Source organism: Narcine bancroftii, chromosome 10, assembly GCF_036971445.1.
Source record: "Narcine bancroftii isolate sNarBan1 chromosome 10, sNarBan1.hap1, whole genome shotgun sequence".
Taxonomy (NCBI): domain Eukaryota; kingdom Metazoa; phylum Chordata; class Chondrichthyes; order Torpediniformes; family Narcinidae; genus Narcine; species Narcine bancroftii.
Window position 1 is genome coordinate 104,214,469 of NC_091478.1, and position 20,333 is coordinate 104,234,801.

At 39.4% G+C, this 20,333-nt stretch overlaps 1 protein-coding gene across 5 annotated transcripts in view; it reads left to right on the top strand.

The window, feature by feature from the left end:
- irf8 (interferon regulatory factor 8) overlaps window positions 1–20,333 on the top strand; it is a 115,422-nt gene that overhangs the window by 23,263 nt on the left and 71,826 nt on the right. For 2 of the 5 annotated variants that reach the window (XR_011345983.1, XR_011345984.1), the window contains exons 9-11: window positions 293–506; window positions 11,150–11,302; window positions 19,971–20,063. Coding sequence is in view for 1 of the 5 variants with exons in the window: in XM_069902138.1 (XP_069758239.1) it covers window positions 293–472 (180 nt within the window). In the remaining 4 variants the exon portion in view is untranslated. Of the gene's footprint in view, window positions 1–292; window positions 2,680–11,149; window positions 11,303–19,970; window positions 20,064–20,333 lie in introns of those variants that run through there. The other 3 variants (XR_011345985.1, XR_011345986.1, XM_069902138.1) reach the window with 3 other exon arrangements.

The following is a 20,333-nucleotide window of genomic DNA, read 5'->3' on the forward strand; positions in this document are numbered from 1 at the left end:
ATTACATATGTTATATTTAGGCTGGGGACTTTATTAGTTTTCCACTGTTCTAGAGATTTGCATAGTAACCAGTGGGCATTGTTATAAAAGGGGAGGATTTTGAATTAAAGTTTGAAGGTGAATTTTTTGTTAATAAAGTAATTGTTTATCTTTACCCCTTTGTAATATACCTTCTTTGTGGTTGCTGGTTTGATCTTGTAACACATTTGACTCATTGTGTATTGTAGCATGTTAAATTATCTGTGATTAAGTAACAACATGTATCTTTCCACTTGTCCTTTGCATTTAATAGATTGAGCAGGTGAAAAGCAAACAGATTCTGCAAGCAGTGCTTCAGGCAAGGAATTACGAAAATATTAACCTTCAGATTTCAAATGAAGTAGCAGAAGACAAATTGATTCTTCACGAACTTTGCATGAACGGTTATGGCTACCCAAGATCAGCCTTCAGTGAAAATCAGCAAATAAGCTGAAAAAAAAAACCTCTTCAGTGATCCAAAGACTTGTGTAAGTTGGTAGCATTAAAGGAGAAGTGCTCATTGCTGATTGCCAATAGCATTGCCAAGGTACTCAATGTCAAATCACTTTGGTTGCAGTTAATTTTGTTTTTGTAATGACACTGCATTTTTTGTAAAATATTTTGTACAAGTTTATTTTTTACTGTGAAAATCAATCCAAAGGAGTTTATATTAAAAATTGGCTTTGAACTTTCATTATTGAAAGAAAGAAATATTTATTTTACAAAATGCTGGATATATGTGGTAAATAGAAAAAAAAATATTTTCAATGGATTAAAAAGATATAAATCTAGATTTTAAAAATGTTCCTTTTTATAACTGCTGTAAAATGTTATTGTGTTATGAATTTAGTTTAAAAAAAAATCCCTACCTATATGCTTAATGTCATTAGCTCTAAAAGCTTGCATTTTACGTTGTGCAGTAACTCTGGAATTACATTGTTCTCAGTTCCAGATGTTAGATATGATAGCAAAAATGCAGCTTTGGTTGAATGCACACTGGTACAAACAACAAAATGCATGATTTAACGAGAAAGCGTTTGTATTTTTACACCTTCTTACATGATCTCGGCATGTTCCAGAAGGCTTTAAATTTTAAATGTAATTTAAAAATGTTAAAATTTAAGCATACAGCCCAGTAACAGGTCTTACTGGCCCATGAGCCTGTGCGCTGCCAAAATACCCCAATTAACCTCCAACCCTTCTGTGTTTTGATGAGTGGGTGTTAGCTTGAGACCTCTGGGGAAACCCATGTAGATACTGGAAGTATCTACAAACTCCTTACAGACAGCGCCAGGTTTGATTCTGGGTCGTTGGTGTTAACCGCTAGGCTAAATGCACCTACAGATAATTACGTGCTTTTTAAAAGTGTTGCTATGGTTTTAATGGAGGATATTTGGTGGCTAATTTGTATGCATTGAAGTTGATATCCAATTAATGTCACAATTTTAACATGGCTCAAGTAAGCAATGCATAGATTTCAGTCTAATCTTTCATCTCAACTTGTGTAGCGTTTCCTCAGCACGGCACTGCTAAGTCAATCTATATGTTTGTGCTTAGATATGAAGTCGGGCTCGACAACCAACTTTCATATGTTTGTGCTTAGATATGAAGTCGGGCTCGACAACCAACTTTCTTGCTCAGCAGTTAGCTTGCTATCAATAAGAAGGCTGACATAGGAGTTATTGAAAGGGGTGCCATCCTTTGTGTCAGATTGTTTCGAAGTCACAAAATTAGCATACTTTAATTTACTGAAACATTACTATAAACATTTTGGTTCTATTTTCCCTCCCAATACCATTCCGATTCTACTTTAGATGCCCTTCAATTTGCCGGTGATGGATTAGATCAGTGGTTTTCAAACTGCTCTCGTCATGTACCATATTAAGCAATCTCTATGCCATCAGTGCTCTGTGATGAGTAAGGGATTGCTTAAGGTTGAATATGAGGAGAGAAAAAATGGTTTGAAAACCACTGTTTTAATCGCCCCTCATTGACTCGTTATGTGCACGGTTTCAGAACTCCAAAGGAAATGGGCCAATGACAATTTTTCCCATGCAAAATATTTCAGTAACAATTGGGTCTAGAGAAGTGATTCTCAACCTTCCCTTCTCACATACCATCTTTACCAATCACATAGCACTTATGGCATAGGGATTGCTTAAGGTGGAATGTAAGTTTAGGGGGGCAGTTTGAAAACCACTGCATTAGAAAGTGCACTAAAATATTAGTAGCTGTGGCAAACGAACTGATGCAGTTGCATCAGAAGCTGCTGAGAACTATTTCTGCACTGGAATCTTTTATTCCACACCCACCAAAGGTCATGTGCTTTTTACTCGATCCATTGTACATGAGCACATCGTAAATCTGCCATTACACTCCAAACTTGACAATGCTAAAACCATTCATTTAGTGTTTGGAATCTCGAGATTAATACGTTTCTGATGATTGATATGACATTAATTGGACATCAGCTTCATCAATGATGGATATTTTTGATGGATTGTATTTATGTTCATTCCAGTTTAATTCTTTAAAGTTGCTATAAAGGTAATTGTCTACTTTGGACCATGCAATTACTTTGTGCACAGTGAATACCTTTGGACAAAGCTTCTCTGTGCTGTTTTTATGACCTGCTTGCAAAATAAATGCAGGCATTTTTAACACATGGTTAAAGTACTCATTTAAACCTTGCTCGTCAATGCCAATGTTCACACTCCATTCTGGTCTCCTCCCTCCCATCATACTCCAACACTCCATATTCACATTCCCCTTTTTCCCCTGTGTACTTAACGATCTGAAGGCATTGATGCTCTTCGCCACAACCCTGCCTCCTGTACAGGTTTCCGTATTTTCCGCTTCATCGTTGAAGGTTTTGTCCTGTTATATCTGAATTTATTGGTCACTATCTTATATTTATGGTTGTTTAAGCAGTGCAAATCATTTTCTGCCAGCAAGTATGGCTCAATCCTTAAAGGATCAGATAAAAGGACTATATAATTTAATTCACGATTAAATTAAGTTAATGACCTTCAAAGAGCCAGTGCGGGTTAGTGTAGTGTTTAGCTCAACGCTGTTACATAGCCAGCAATTGTGATTTGGATTCGAATCCTGTACTATCTGTAAGGAATTGTACATTCTCCCCATGTCTGCGTGGGTTTCGTCGGATCCTCTGGTTTCCACCCACTGATCAAAACATACCAGGGGTGTAGATGTATTTGGATGGCATGGATTCATGCTGCAGGTCTAAATTTAATTTAATTTAAAATTTAATTAAAAGAAAATACTTTTCTGTGAAGGGAATATGCAATATCACAAATACCTGAATAATTAAACTTCGGATCCCAAATATGGTGGGTACTTGTACAAATATAAATTACCACAATTTATTTAAAAGCCCATGTGAGAATATTCATGTAGATACAATGTGACTGAATAATTTTGTTCATGTGTTTATTCGACAAAGTGTTTCTGAAACTGTGATTGTGGACCCACTGGATTTGGTGCAGGTGGTCTGCAGAGCTACTGCTGATCCAGGGTTTTGGCGTAGGAGGTCTGCAGCGACATGGCAAAGACAAATTTTACTGATTTAAATAATAGCTAAAACAAGGATGTAAATTTAATGACAAAAAATAACAAGTTCTCAAATTTTCCCAACGCAACAAAAATCCTGTTGGTGGTCTAAGTTGAGGAATAATTAAGGTGATCCCTTTGTGGGAAACTAGGTTGAGAACTAGTTTTCACAAGCTTATAGTTTTACTGTTGGCTGTGATGAAACCTTGCTGCAGTCGAGCACTGTTCCGAGTTCACCACAGTCTCAGTCCCTCCAAGTAACAACTGAGGTATGAGGAAATGCATTGGTGAATCTTTTTTTAGAACATTGTGCCAGAAGTAAAACAATGGCATTCAGTTGCGATTTAATAGTTCAATGTACACCCACAAAAGAACAAGATTTTTGTTACATTCTTGGTCTCACTGTATTTCAATGTACACAGGTAAGGGAGAGTTAATTTCCTGGAGATAGGACCTCTACTGGTTGTTCCAGATTCAGTCGTGGCCATGCCTTTCCCTCTGCTTTTGAAAGTTGATTTCATTGTATTTCCAACTTTTGAATGTGTAGTAGAACTAGCAGATGTAATAGTGCATCATCTGTGAGGCTACGGCCAGGGAGGAATTTCTCAGTGAAACCGTTTCCATGTTCTTCTTCTTGCTTCATGGTCATTAACGGTTGTATTTCATCTCCTTCCAACACCCACACTGAAATATTCGAGTGGCTTCAGTGTGACAACAACCCAGCTTTGTTCTTTATTTAATAAAATGTGCATTAGCCTGAGCTTTTGTAGTTGACTGTAAAGAAATAATACTGCCCCGACAGATTCAATGACTCTATAGCCCTTTTTTAACAATAAAGTCACTCTTATTTTTTCTAAAATAAAAGTACCTAAATCCCAGTATTTACCCAATAATCACTTTGACAACAGTAAGTTGCCTCTTATCAGTTAATTCCTGCAAAAAATACCTAGACATTTTGTTAATGATTCATTTCATTGCATGCCAACATTTCTTGATATTGAGTTGGACATAATGTATTTTGCACACTCTTTGCTAAATTCCTCTATCCCAATCTTCAGTGAATTTCAGTTTTAAACACAGAATGTAACACAAGGGTCTTTTAATTCCACCAATTAAATGGGGAGGAAGGCTTTCAAAGCTTGGAGAGAGATCTGGACCAACTGGAAAAATGGATCAGAAAATGGCAGATGGAATTTAATGCAGGCAAGTGTGAGGTGTTGCATTTTGGAAGGACAAACTTGGACATACTTAATAAATGGTAGGGCACTGAGGAGTGCGGAGGAACAAAGGGATCTGGGAATACAGATACATAATTCCCAGAAAGAGGCATCACAGGGTTGTAAAGAAAACTTTAGGCATCTTGGCCTTCATAAATCAAAGTTTTGAGTACAGGAGTTGGGATGTTATGGTGAGGCCAAATTTGAAGTATTTTGCGCAGTTTTGGTCACCAAACTACAGGAACAATATCAGTAAGATTGAAAGAGTTCAGAGGAGATTTATTAGGATGTTGCTTGGTCTTCAAAAGTTGAGTTACAGGGAAAGATTAAGATTAAACAAGTTAAGAGTTTATTCCTTGGAGCGTAGAATAATGAGTGGAGATTTGATAGAGGTTTACAATATTATGAGGGATATAGACAGAGTAAATGAGAGAAGGCTATTTCCACTTAGATTAGGAGAGACAAATATGAGAGAACATGGTTTTAGGGTGAAAGGGGAAAGGTTTAGGGGGAACTTTTTCACTCAGAGAGTGGTGGGACTGTGGAATGAGGTACCATTTGATGTGGTAAATGGGGGCTCACTCTTAAAAATAAACTGGATAGAAAGATGGATGGAAGAGGTCTGGAGGTTATGGAATGGGTGCAAGACAGTGGGACTATCACAATGATGTTTCAGAACAGACTAGAAGTGCCGAATGACCTGTTTCCTGTGCTGTAGTATTCTATGGTTCTAATAGGTAAAACCGAGCCAGATTCAATGCTATTGAGTTAATTATCCTAAGTGCCAATATTGTCATTGAACCTGGATCTCTCCGGTTTGTCTCTGGCATATTTGGCTTCTCCATCGCGGTTCAAAAATGAGTATTGGCGACTTGTGAATGGAACAAGATGCCTGTGGAACCCCATGTGGCTTCAACAAGGAGAGAGGAAATTAAAGGTTGGAATTATTTAAAAAAAAAACATTTGTTCTGGGTCTTCCTTTTCCTGTGTGCTGGCTTGTGTCAACCATTGAATTAATCATTATAATTTAACTTTCTATTCCTTTCTGGGCACTTCATGACATAATGAGTGTGTATATGTGAGCTAGGGAGGGTGTCTTTCAGAAAATTTACTTGAACTAAGCAGTACTTTGCAAAGTGGAAACTTTGTATCTGATTTGTCAGCAGGCCTACACTTAGTTTACATTTACAAAGTGAGCATGTTTGTAAAATATTATTTAACATGTACAATTTTACTGCTGTTTGGTGGGGGGGGGGGGAGCGAAGTGGGGTGTCACTGGATCATTTCTAGGGAGAAAGACCATATCACGAGTATGATGGTACAGATTCTATCACCAATGTGTACATATGTACACATTGTAGAATGGTCATGTAGGATGACTGTGATTGGCTGAGAGTGTAGCCACACCTACTGGCAGGTCTTCAAGGATTGCTCCTAGCCAGACCAGGTCATTCTGGACTGGTCGACCTACGTGTGATAGGCTCCATTCTTTTAGTTAATAAAAGCCTTGGTTTGGATCAACAAGTCTTTGGTTCTTTCGACGTGCTCTACAATGAAGAGTCCAAATCTTTAATTAAAGGCCTTTCTTTACTCTTGAATCTTAAAGAGTAAAATCTGAAATTGGGTAAATTTTGAGCTGTTAGAACATTTGTTTTGCCAATTTCTGCATTCATATATTTAATATTTGCAACAGATCAGATCAGCTGTATTGTTATGGAAATTTGCAGCATTTTCTTAAGTTTGACCTTTAGTGTGTTACTGTGATGAAGTCATCCGAGGGTTGCATTAATTTAAAATCTGAGGTTGTAGGGTTATTTCTCGAGCAACTGCTGCTCATTTGGCTGGTGCGGGAGGAATGACGATGGTCCACTAGATTGTAGTTTCTAGGAAGGGAGATGGGTGTGGAGGGGAACCCTTACATTTGTTGAATTGTTGATCTGAAGTTTGAGACTTTTTGGATAAGATATGCTAAGTGAAATCTGGAAAAGTTACAGAAGTTAGGTCACAAGTCTCATTACATCATGAAATGGATTGAAAAGGCTTGAAAACCCATTTGAGGTCTAATTTTCCAATTTGTGATTCATAACTCATCACTTAACTGAAACTGGGATTTACAACTTCTCTTCATTTTTCTTACCTCAATGTTTGAAAGTTTCTTGATCTGTATATTCCAATAACAGGAACAATATTTTAGTTTTTTTTTGCCTGTAATTAAAATGCTGTAAATAAAATTTGTCATGTTCAGACTAGATCTCTCTGCCTTGGCTCTTATACCTTGTAAATGAGCAAATTTGTAAAACATGATTTGCCTTTCGTAAGTTGAGGGTTTAATTCAACTTTCCCAAGTGATTATTTATTTCCTCTTTGATTACTGACCTTAGGATTTTGCCAATAATAGCTGTTAAACTAACTGGTCTTCAGTTCCTTGCCTTGTGCTTTTCCCCTCTTTTAAACAATAGAGTCACCCTCTGCTGTCTTTCTCCCAGAATTTAATAAGTTCTGACATTATTTCAAACAATGGGTTCACTGTCTGCAATCACTTTCTTTATGATATTAGTTACAATCCATTGGTTCCTGGTGATTTGTCTAGATTAATTCTCCCGAATTTCTCAAATATTTAATCCCTTGGGCTAACATCTATTTATCTCTCTAATTTCTACCGTTATTTTAAATTTTCTTGTCTCATATCCTGGGGATAACAACAATGTCTTCCATGGTGATTCCTGTAAAAATAATACTCAGCATATCTCCCATTTCTTTGTTTGCTGTTATTCAATTCACTAGCCTTGTTTTAGAAGCTTCACCTTTACCTGAGTTGCTTGCTTCTTGTTTGTATATCCATCAAAATGTTTATTGTTTGAGAGAAAACCTAAACTTGGTTTCTCCATTCTTATGAGCCTTTTAATCCACTGTGGCTGATTTTTGAAAGCATCCCAGTTCTCTGGTCTGCCACCAGCCCAGTTTAAACCCTATTTTTAATGTTTTTATTACTGTTTATACAATGTAACATTATCCCTCCTTCTCATGGAAACCCTCCTTGATTGGATAAGCCTTGCAGAGTATTTTCACCCAGCTGTTTATCTACTGACCTGTCCCTTCACATTTGCCCAGTCCATTTAAGACCACTTCTTCTGTGCACCATAAAAAAATGCCTTTGCTTTCATTGAGGACACTGGTTATGGACTTGTGGTATTCATCAAACTGCATTTGGAATTCTGTCATATTGCAGTCATTACCCCTCACGGATCTTTAAACACACGATCCCTTATGAGGCCTTTCTCATTACACAATTCCCTTTGCCGGCTGTTGTGTATCCACCGACCAAGTAATGAAGCAGGAAAGTATGATTGTTACTTGGTGAATTCCATTCCCTCACACATTTGTATTCTTTAAATGTGTGGTTTTGTGTAAGAGGACAGAAAAGGAAGTGAGAGCTTATCCGAAGCTCTGGGAAACTAGGCATTCAAGTTGAACCTCAAGGTGTCTCTTATATAATCTCATTATAATACATGTCTTAGTTAAGACTAGGGAAAATAAATCAAATAAGTCTGAACAATTTTGTCAATTTAATGAATGAACTTCCAGTAGTGTAGAAAGTGAGACATAAAAGTCTTCAGATGCTGTGATTGTAGTAAAAACACGGAAATGCTGGAGAAACTCAGCTGGTCTTGCAGCATCCGTAGGAGCGAAAGATATTTTGTAGCTATATTTGGCTCTTGTGTTAAACCCAGGCTCCACAAGAACTCAGTAGATTTAAATTCTAAATTAAAGTTAAATTAAAAATTTTAACTCAAACATACAGCATGGCCCTTCCAGCCCACGAGCCAGTGCTGCCCAATTAACTTAACAACCCCTGTACATTTCGAAGGGTGGGAGGAAACTGGAGCACCTGGAGGAAGCCAACACAGACACGGAGAATGTACAAACTCCTTACAGACAGTGCGGGATTTGAACCTGGATCATTGGTGCTGCAATCGTGTTACACTTGCAACTACACTCACCGTACTGCCCGAGATTGGCCAAAAACCCTTAGACATGATATAATCAGTGCTTTGCATCCAGATGGAATGGTTTTATTTTGATAGGAGCAGACTCAGTTGAATGAAATGTCTGACATGGATGGGATGTGGTGTCCCTGAATACTTTATGGGATGAGGATGTCTTTGCTCCCAGCCCCAAGGTTTCCATTTCACCCAGAATTTACTAGCAATAGTCACATTAATGTCTTTAACAATGGACCTGAACAACTGAATGCTGAAATAATACTTGCTGTTAATTATTGCACCCACTATAAATTTGAAGTATTTGAATGAATTCCAGTCAGTTCTTAGGCTATGCAGCCAGATCCCCTGATGTCAGCAGAATAATTATTTAAATGACAAGTAAATCAATAAACTGCCATGATTTGTTTCTCGATACACAGACCAACCCATGATATTAATTATTTGAAGCCTTGAATTTCACCGAAGGTCGTTATGGACTGAATAGGTATTGCGCAAATGGTGACATATTCAGTTGTCCACCTGATGCTGAGAAATGATTGGATATATTAGTATAGATCATATTCAGAAGTGCATGGACTAATTTCATAACTGAAATAACTTTACCCAGAATGAGTATTTGGCTTGATTCACGCTTGGTAAGTTTAAAACTGGGCCATGTGCTGCCGAGATATTTCAGTGCTATGTTGTTGAAATTCAAGAATGATATTCATTTGGGGTGGATTGGGTTACAAACCTGTCAGCACATAGAGACGCAAGACATAGGAGCAGAAGGATACCAAATGCCCCATTCAAGAAGATGATGACTGATCTGGCCGTGGACTCAGCTCCACTTTTCTTCCTGTTTTCCATAATCCTTAACACCCCTAGTCTTACAAGAACCTATCTGTGTCTTAAATACATTTAATTAGGCAATCTTCATTGCTTCAATGGGCAGAGATTTCCATAGATAATTTCCTTTCTCGGAGGAGCATTTCCTCCTCATTTCTATCCTAAATCTATTCCCCATAATTTTGAAGCTAATTCCCCTAGTTCTAGTCTCACCCGGCAGTACAAGCCTCTTCCCTCTTTCTTTGAGGGAAATAGATAGAGGAGACGTGAATAGGTTCTTCCCCTTGAGGGTAGGAGAGATTGGAACGAGGGGTCATAAGTTAAGGATTTGGGGTCAAAACTTTAGAGGTAACGTAAGAGGAAGCTTCTTCCCTCAGAGAGGGGTGGCTGAGTGGAAGGACCTTCCGGAAGAGGTGGTTGCAGCAGGGTCAATTTTGTCATTTAAAAGGTTGGATGAGTACATGGATGTGAAGGGGTTGGAGGGTTATGGACAAGGAGCAGGTAGGTGGAACTAGTGGAGTTCACTTAAATCGATGTGGACTTGAAGGGCCGATATGGCCTGTTTCCATATTGTAATTGTTATATGGTTATACCTTGTCTATTCCTTTTGTAATTTTGTGTGTGTCTGTAAGATCACCCTTCGAAACTCCAATGAGTCTTGGCCTAGGCTACTCAATCTCTTCTCATAAGAAAATTGTCTCATTTCTGGAATTAATCTGATGAATAGGGTGCACCTATGAGTGAAATGAATATCTGCAGAAAACTATTTTTTAATTATTTGTGAATGGTGTATGAAAACATCCTTATGATAGATTTAAAAACAAGTCATTGATATTTTATTCTTGTGGGGTGACAGCAGAAATGTAAACTCTCAGACAGGCAATTCACAAATAATGAGAACCTCAGGGAGTCACAAACAAACATTTTTTTTGACACTGCTGTACATTTGGCTCAGAAATCTGTCTACAATAGTCATTCATATCATGCCATCTAGCATCACTCCCAACTGGTTGAACACAAGTAACATCGTACTAAATGTCTCCGAATACTGTAATTATTACTGTGCAAAATATACACCAGTAATAATCAGAATGGGAAAGTGCATTAATGGCCATTTTCCAACAGCTGGTTGGTGTCACCCTCCTTGTTTATGGAACGGATTTCAACTTTGCACCAGTGAAGGTTGTGGGAGGAGCTTCAAATTGTGGGAGGAGCTTGTGGTTGAGTTGCAAATGGTTCTGACAAAAGTACAGAAAAATAATTTATTCACTGCAATGATCAGCAAAAGTGAGAGACAGCCTCGCCAATGAGTTTTGGTATTTGTTTTGGAAAAAAGGAGGTACAGGAGCATCAAAACTACCAAGCTCGAAAACAGCTTCTTGATGAATTGAAGAAGTGTTCTGTAACTGAGTATATCATTCCAAAATATTAGTGTATATTTATTTTAAATTATATCTTTAGGTATAAAAATGTAATTTTAATCTATCTTTATGATTATTTTCTGCTGTGCAGCAGGGTCTGGAGAAACGCAGTTGTGTAAACACAGTCAAATGAGAATGAACTTGAAGTTGAAAATACAAGTTCTGGCTGAAAGCCCTCTTTCTGCATTGGCATAAAGAAACAGAGAGATCTTCCCAAGTACCACCTCCTCTTTGACAGCTTCAGGTCAGTGTTACGGCCTTTAAGTGAGATAGATTTGCCAAAATAGAGAGGGTGCAGTAAAAGATTGGGCTAAAATTCAGGAACACTTCCTATCGTTGCAAAATTTCAGCTGCTGGTTGACAGATTTGCAAATTCTGGAGTGAGGTACAATCATCAAGAGCCTTTCAAGAGACTACTGGAACCTGGGTCAACAAACTTTCGGCTGGAGAAACTCGGTGGGTTGAGTAGAATCGGTGGAAGGAAAAGAATGCTCAGTGGTTTGGGCCAGACCAAAAGTTTGAAGGGTTCTTCTCCTCTTGATGCTGCTCGATACTCATTCAGCAGATTGTTAATTGCTTAGAAACCAGGATGTATGCTAAAGATTACTAAAGTAAGCAGATTTTGGAACAATGAATGTGGAGATGTGACACTCCTGGACTTAATGTTGGAAGGCCATGTACTCATGACCAGAAAACCTAGTTTTAGTAATGACAGAAGAAAGTTTGGGTAGGATTAGGCTGGGCATTCAATGCGAAGGAGGATATCCAATACGTCATGGGGTAATTGAGCATGGAAACAGGCCCTTCGGCCAAACTTGCCCATGCCAACCCAAATGACCCACCCACACAAGTCCCGCATGTCAGCATCTTACCCATATGAACGATATATTGGGGTAGCTCCTTGAAATCGAGCGATGGAATTGTTGAGCGAGAGTTGGTCCTTCAAATTAATGTTTCATATGAAGCAGGGCACACCTAATAGTTCAGCTCTTGCTCAGTCTCGCAGTGAGAATCGTCCTGCCCGTTTGTGGTCCTGTCTGTGGAGTGGGATTGAAACCCCCAACCTTCTGAGCTGCAGGGGATAGTGCCGTTTTCCATCAGGGGCTGATCAACAAAGTGGCTGCTTGTAGGCTGCTCAGCACCGTGTTCAGGATCTGTTCAAAAGGCGAGCGGTTGTATGTAATGCTTCAGCATTATTAATGTAAACTAATGAAAAAGTAGCTTTTCTGAGAGCTGCCTGGAAACATCAATGCCCATCCAGAGGCAGAATTTCCCATTCTAGCTCTCTATCCAGAAGCCATTGAAACCACAATGCCAGAAACCCGAGCTTGTACGAGAAAATACCATTGTGAGTCTTTATCCCACTCCTATTATCACCTCTGTCTCTTCAGCAGCGTACTCTGTTCCAAAGAAAGTTCAACTTTAGGCCAAGGGGCAGCATTTCATCTTTCAAATGGGAATGATTCAGCCTTCACGAATTAATGGTGAATTTAACAATTTCAGACCGCCGCCTTTCCAGTTTGTCTCAGACGTGCAGGGACTGAGGAAAGTTCGTCAGCAGTGATGCCAACCCTGTTTCCATCCCTCCACAGCTGTTATCTCAGTTGAATATTCACTTTTATTTCAGGATTTCAACTCAAGAATCTCACAATTCCAGTTGATCTTTTTTTGTCCTCATTCCATCTAGTTTTAGTTATACTCCTCCAATAGATCAGCTATGATGAATAAGTCTTCCTCAGTCAATCCCTACCTCTTGTCCTTCAGTTTCTCTCGTCTCCATCCTATTCACAGAGCTTCTCTCTTTCTTTCTGACTCCCCATCTTAAAAACATATTCAATATTTGACCTCTTCTAGCTCAGAATCGGAATCAAAATTTATTATCATGAACATGTCACAAAATTTGTTGCTTAGCGATAGTATGACTGAGTGCAAAAAGAAGAAAAGTATATTGTCCATTCAGAAATCTGATGGTGGAGGGGAAGAAGCGGTCCTGGTGCCGCTGGGTCTTCATTGTCAGGCTCCTGTCCCTCCTTCCTGATGGTTTACAGGGCATGGCCTGAATGGTGATGATCCTTGAGGAGAGAGACCTGCTCCTGATGAAGTGGCCCCAGTCTGAATTGTTATTGTTTTTCTCTCCACTGTTGCTGTCTGAATTTCTGAGTATTTCCAATAATTGGTGCACTCATTTTATTATCTGACACCTCCTGCAGAACAAAAAATATGGCCTCATTAAATGTTAGGTGACTTCAGCAAAGTGGTAAAGGGTAATGGAGAACAAAATCCATGTCTCAGTGAGATGCAGAGAGGAGTGAATAAAGCAGCAGAGGCGATACAGTGAGCGTAGTGCCAACAAGTTGGGTTGGAATCCTGTGCTCTCTGTAAGGGATTTGTATGTTCTCCTCGTGTCTGTGTGGGTTTTCTGCGGGGGCTGCAGTTCCTTCCCACCCTTCAAAATGTACGGTGGACGTAGGTTAATTGGAGTATTTTGGTGCCACAGGCTCAAGGGCTTGTTACCCTGCTGTATGTCTAAAGTTTAAAAAATGCAATATACTTGGGAAACTGGTTTAAAACAGGTCTAAGAAATAGTTGTGTGATGAACAACTGTGTATCTCCCCTTTTGTGGGAGGAGATTAAGAAAACTATGAATGTCTCCGTGAGATCTTTTCAAAACAATGTTGATAACAGACTGGAATGGACTTGATATTAGTGAGTCTACGTCATGGGTAAAATGAGGTGAATGTGATGTATCATTCTCTGCTTCTAGCCCAGTTACCTTTGTTGTGTGGTGCCTTCTGATTAAAAAGTCTCCAACCAGAAAGTTCCTTTCTGTTGATGTTTCCACGGATGCAGCTGGAAATCTAAAATAAAAACCGAAAATGCTGGAGCCTCTCATCAAATCAACAACAACAGAAAGGAACTTTCTGGATGGAGACTTTTTATCAGAAGGCACCTGCAGTTAACCTTATGGTCGAGAACATTGGACATTAGAACACAATACTGGCCCTTTGGGCCACAATGCTGTGCTGACCTGCGGTGTGCTGAGGTAGCAACAAGCAAGCACAAAACTCAAAAGACTGTACAATAGGCTTTGTTCCAGTAAAAGGCTGAACACCAGTTCATGCCTTGATGGCTCCCCATGTGAACAGCTCAGGAGGGGGCAGCTCAGGTCTATATTCAGGTCGGCTGATTGAGAGCCGGCCAGGTGGAGCCAGGACCTTAGGTGGTCTACTCAGGTTGGCTGATTGACAGCTGGCCAGATGGAGTCAGCCCATTAGGTGGTCTTCCTGAAGGTACAAGGATCGCCCCTTGCAGTAGGCTGGTGGTCGTATCAGCATATGACCTATGTAAACTAACTCCACAACAATCTAACCCAATGGTTCTCAACCTTTTCCTTTCCACTCACGTACCACTTTAAGTAATCCCTATGCCGTTGGTGCTCTGTGATTAGTAAGGGATTGCTTAAGGTGGGATATGAGTGGGAAAGGAAGGTTGAAAATCATTCCTCTTGACCCAATGGTTACTGAAATATTTTGCTTGAGAAAAATTGTCATTGGCCTGTTTCCTTTGGAGTTCTGAAACCGTGCACATAATGAGTCAATGGGGTACAATTTAAACAGTAATTTTCAAACTTTTTCTTCCTACCCACCTACCACCTTAAGCAATCTCTTACTAATCACAGAGCACCGATGGCGGAGGGAATACTTAGAGTGTATGTGAGTGGAAAGAAAAAGGTTGAGAACCACTGATCTAATCATTTCCCTACCTCACACCCATATCCCTCTATTTTTCTTACAATCATGTACCTCTCAAAGGTACGTATGTCTTTTAAATGTCTCTATTGCAATAACCTCCACCACCACCCCCACCCCCAGCAATGAATTCCAGGCACCTACCACTCTCTGTGTTTAAAAAGAAATCTCTGCTAACACCCTATATATTCCCCTCACAATCTATTAATCACCATTTATCCTTTGTCGCTTCATAAATCATGTTCTTCAATCCAGGTAACATTCTGGTACATCTTCTCTGCATCAGCACTCACTCTAAAGCTTCTACATCTAATGGATCATTTGATAAAGGTAACAATAAACTGATCCATATGGACTCAGAAACTCTCAGGTTTGATTCCCTCCCCTCTTTTTGTATAAAGTAGATGCTTCTATCGAGCGTGGGTTTGGAATTTATGTGGATGGAGATGAGCTGGATTACCTGCATGAGTAATTGCTCTATGTCCTCATGGTTGGATAGCCTCTTGAAACAATGGGGGAAAATGAAGGTCAGATGTGTCAATGTGGCTGCAGCATTCAGTATCTTCAAGCTGAGAGAATGTAGAAATTTAATTGAAATCAAATTATTTTGTTAACCTAACAGATGCTGAGTTTGATTTCCTATTTATGCTAATCTTCTAAGGTGATACAAATGTTTTGTTCCTTAAATCTCCTGCAGCATCTTTCTTCTGTAATTAAACAGGCATTATAAGGCTCTGGTGAGACCTCACTTGGTATATTGTGAGCAGTTGTGGGCTCCTCATTCAAGAAAGGATGTGTTGATGTTGGAGAGGAGGTTCATAAGGATGATTCCAGGAATGAAAGTGTTATCATATGAGGAGCATTTGACAGCTCTTGGCCACCAATTTAAGAAAATTTGGGGGGGGGGGGGGGTGGAAAACGACATCTCATTAAAACATTTTGAGTGTTGAAAGGTGCAGATGGAGTAGATGTAGAAAGGTTATTTCCCATGGAGGAGAGTCTAGGACAAGAGGGCATAAGCTCAGGATTGAAGGCATCCGCTCAGCCAGAGGGTGGTAAATCTGTGGAACTTGTTGCCTTAGGTGGTTGTGGAGGCCAGGAAATTTGTTGTATTTAAGGCAGGGATTAGCCAGGGCATCAAAATTTATGGGGAGAAGGCCGGGCAGTGGGGCTGAGTGGGGAAAAGCATCAACTCATGATTAAATGGTGGGGCAGACTTGATGAGCTGAATGGTCCATTTCTGCTCCAATGTCTTATAGTTCAATGCTATCTAGTCTTGAACAACACAGAAGTTTCTTTTTTAAACCTCTGGTCTTGAGAAAATGACTCTGTTTATCTGGTCTATTCTCATAATTGAAGGATTTCATTCATGCATTAACTTAGTGAATCTAATCTTGTCCTTCTCTATTGCCTTGACATGCTACCAGTATGTGTCAAAACTGGAAGCAGCATTCTGATTTATCAAGATATATTATTTTTATTTTCTCTTCTGATGAATGTACCTCCAGCAAAAGAAACAGAGAAACAGCCATCTGGAAGATCCAGTGTCCAAGTTCTACACACTAATGTTTTGGAGATAAATAAATCGACCCTGAACAAAAAAGACTTTTTAAGGCTATGGGCATTGGTTGGAAATGGAAAGGATATAAAGAAAGATTTGGAGCTTTGAAAGACTGCAGGGTTGGAGGAAAGCGAGGGTAAATAGAGTTCCATGGATTGGTGAGCTGGGAAAGAATTATATGATGAGTCTTGAATTTCAACACACAGGAAGGAAGAATAGCTCACAAGCCATTGTATTTAAAGTTTTAAGAGGAACAAGAAATTAGAGTTCACAGGAGGTGAGAAATTAAAAACAGATCGTTTATTGAATTCAAGCACAAAGAACTTGTGCATTAATCGACTGGTTGGATGTTGAGGGAACGGTTTCCATGTTTGGTTCTAGGTCAGGGTGGAATTAATGTATGAAACCTGTGAAAAGAAGTGAATCTGATGATGGGGCATTCCACAATGGGAAAGCCTGTAATCTCCATTTCTTTGAATAACAATTCCAGATGACAGTGAATGAAGACGATATTGCAAACACCTCCAGCTCCTGGAAGGAAGTAGAATTGGCAAACTATGTACATTCCGTGTCCTGCTCTGAGCTTTCAGTCTTAGCTCTTGCAGGAGGCAGTTTGCAGTATAATCATTGAACAGCAGGGATCTCTTTCTGAAACTGGATGGATTAGACCACTCGGTAGAACTCTTCTCTCCCACCAACCTCCAGCTCATCATCTCTTACCCCATTTTCAAAGTAAGATGGGATGAATTTACACTTTTCTGTTTTCTTATTAGAATAATACAATATTTTACATGATAAATTGCATACTTGAGAATTATTCAAGCAACCAAGTATCCTGACAGAGAAACAAAAAAGATGCTGAGACTGGAATCTTGAGCAGACAAAGAAGGGACTCCGTATCCATGGGTAGAAAGGTCAGTCGATGTTTTGGGTCTGGACCCTTTATCAAGACTAAGATTGAAAAGGTAAAATACACATATAAAGGAGAAAATAAATTGGGGGAGGGACCTAAAGGTGGTAGCACATGGGACAAAAGGTGTGTGTGTGGAGGGGGTGGGGGGGGGGGGAAGAGAAGGGGAAAGGAAGTGGAGAAAGAAAAGTTAGAGAAAGAGAGAAAATAAGTACAGGAGAAGAGGTGGGAACAGTGGAATGAAATGAGGCAGCTGTTATCTAAAATAAGGAAAATCAGCATTTGTTGGGTTAGGTTTATGGCTGACCAGGAGGAATATGATGGGTCATTCCTCAAGCTTGCATTTAGCCTCCTGAGAAGAACAGATGTGGTTTGGGGGAGTTAAAATTGTTGGCTTTAAGTTTAGACCCACAAACACAGCATAGGTGTTTGGTGAAGCGGGCAGCCAATCTGTGTTTGGTTTTCTCGATGTCAAGGTGGCCAAGTAGCAGGACAGTTGTGTAAATTTCCATGTCAAATTATAGTTTAACTAACTTTGCATTCGCCCCTCCTTGGGTAGTGATGTAGATTTTTTTTTGTTAATCACTCCAAACTGTCCGTTTGCCTTGGTAAAGTTCCATCTGCTTATAGTTAGACTCCTCAGCTGTCGTGCAGGAATCTGTCAAACCTCATCCCTTGGATCTGTTCCAAGTATTGCCACATAAACAGAAGGCTGCTTTCCGCAATAACAGCTGTGATTTTTCTTTGAGCTCAGTTGAGTGAAGTTTCTCATGTCAGGATGAAAATTGGAAATCCTAACTGGCAGCTTTGTCGACAATACAAGGGAACATTAAAATCTACAGCATTTAAAAGGAACAAAAATGAATAAATAATGAAACAGGAATAAATATCCCTTTTTCAGCCTTTTAGTCTCTTGTCCATAATTTCTTAACTCACCATGGAGATAGTACTTTGTTGGCTGTATTTTTGCTCATATATGAACAATACAAAACTGAAACAAAAGAAAACCATTGGCTGGACCAACTCAGCAAGCCAAGTAGCATCAGTGGGAGAAGGAGAATGGTTGACTTCTCAGGTTGGAGCAATTCAGGATCCGACCTTGTTGATGTTTAGTCAGTTGTTGCTTATCAGTGGGGTGATCCTGTTCAATCAATGGTTTTCAAACTTTTTCGTTCCACTCACATCCCACTTTAATCAATCTCTATGCCGCAAGTGCTCTGATATTGGTAAGGGATTGATTAAGGTGGGATGTGAGTGTGAAGGGAAGGTTGAGAACCACTGTTCCAAACCCAATTGTTACTGAAATACTTTGCTGGAGAAAAATTGTTATGTGCCCATTTTCTTTGGAGTTCTGAAACCATGCACATAACTAGTCAATGAGGTACGATTAAAACAGTGATTTTCAAACTTTTTCTTTCTCACCCACGTACCACCTTAAGTAATCTCTTACTAATCACAGAGCACCGATGGGATAGGGAATGTTTAAAGTGGGATGTGAGTGGGAAGAAGAAAACCACTGTGTTAAATGAAGGTGCACTGTGGCAGGAGCATTGAATCACAGGAGGTGATTTAGGACAAGAGAGGACTAGCAATATAATGGCAAATGGAGGCTCCAGAAGTCCCAGCTGAAATACTTGAGACCAAAGGATTTAGGAATAAGGAAGAAATAACCTAAATTGCATGAGAATACACACTCATGGATCAGGAGATATTTGATCCATTTATACCTCTCACAGTAATCCTGAAGGAGAATTCAATGACATGTCCCTTGCATCAACTCTTGGGGAAAATTTCCCCTGAACAGTTATCCATTTGTTTTCCCGCATATAGAAGTAGAAACAAAGAAAGGAAGGAGGTAGGAAGGAAGGAAAAAAGGAATTAAGAAAGAGAAGGAAGGAACAAGCCAAAGTATTGATTTCGCTGGATGGAAACAATGGGAAGAGAGGTGGGGGAGGTGCAATATTCTTAAAAGAAGTCACAGTGGTCTTTCAAGAGAATATTGTGGGAGAACGGCAGTGTGGGTGGAAATCAAGCCCTGCAAAGGAGTAGCCACCTTGATTTCTGATTTCAGATTTATTATCAGAGTATCTACATGACATCATATACATCCCAGAGATTCTTTTTCCTGTGAGCGAGGTAGAATAAGTAAGTATTGGTGGTGCAAAAACATTGTACTCAACTAGCATGTTAACAAATAATGAGCTGTAAACAAACTGACTGTGCAATACAGAAGGTTCCATAACCAATGAAAGGTTGAGAATGGCTGCCTTAGAGCCTTGTAAGTTGTAAAATAGATAAGAAATGGGAGCAGGGGCAGGTGATCTTGCATTTGAGAAGGTAGTAATGATCTGGGTTTATGTACTGCTGTCATCCTTCTGGTGAAGTTAATCCCCATGTTGCCTCTGCATTGAAACTTCTGAATTTAATGGGAGCAGTGCATTGCATTGCTTTGATATATAACTGCAGTCACTTAAGTTTCCAACTAATAACGTATTATACAAGGAAATCAACATAGTAACTAGTAAATAGTATCGAACAGTAACTAGTTAAATCATCATTGTGCCAAATGGTGTTATTTCAGCATGTAGAAGGTAAAAGAGTAAAATTTACATCTCGAGGTGTTAAGGCAAGGCTGTCATTAAGGTTTGTAGAGGGAAGTGGGGAATTGCTCATTCATGATATGCTTTCACAGCTCCTCGTTTTTATTCCACGGACTTGAGGTGAGATGGGAAGTTGATCCTTTAGATTCAGTTTTATCTTGCGCTTCTTCACAAACGAGTCCACGGTAAGATAATTAACATTCTTTTGTTAAGTAGCTGCATGGTTACGTTGCAAAATTTTGTCAATTGCTCCAGTGGACAAAATTAGACAAAACCAGATGGCCACTACTAAAGACTCCAACAACTGCTACGGTTACAGCTCATTCATACAGACTTTTAACATGACTACATGGCCTCTGGTTTGTTTAATAAAGTTACTTACCCATCTGCTGAATATCTCAAATATTGTGATTTTACTACAATTGGTGCTTCTGCACACTTTCGCGTTTCATTCC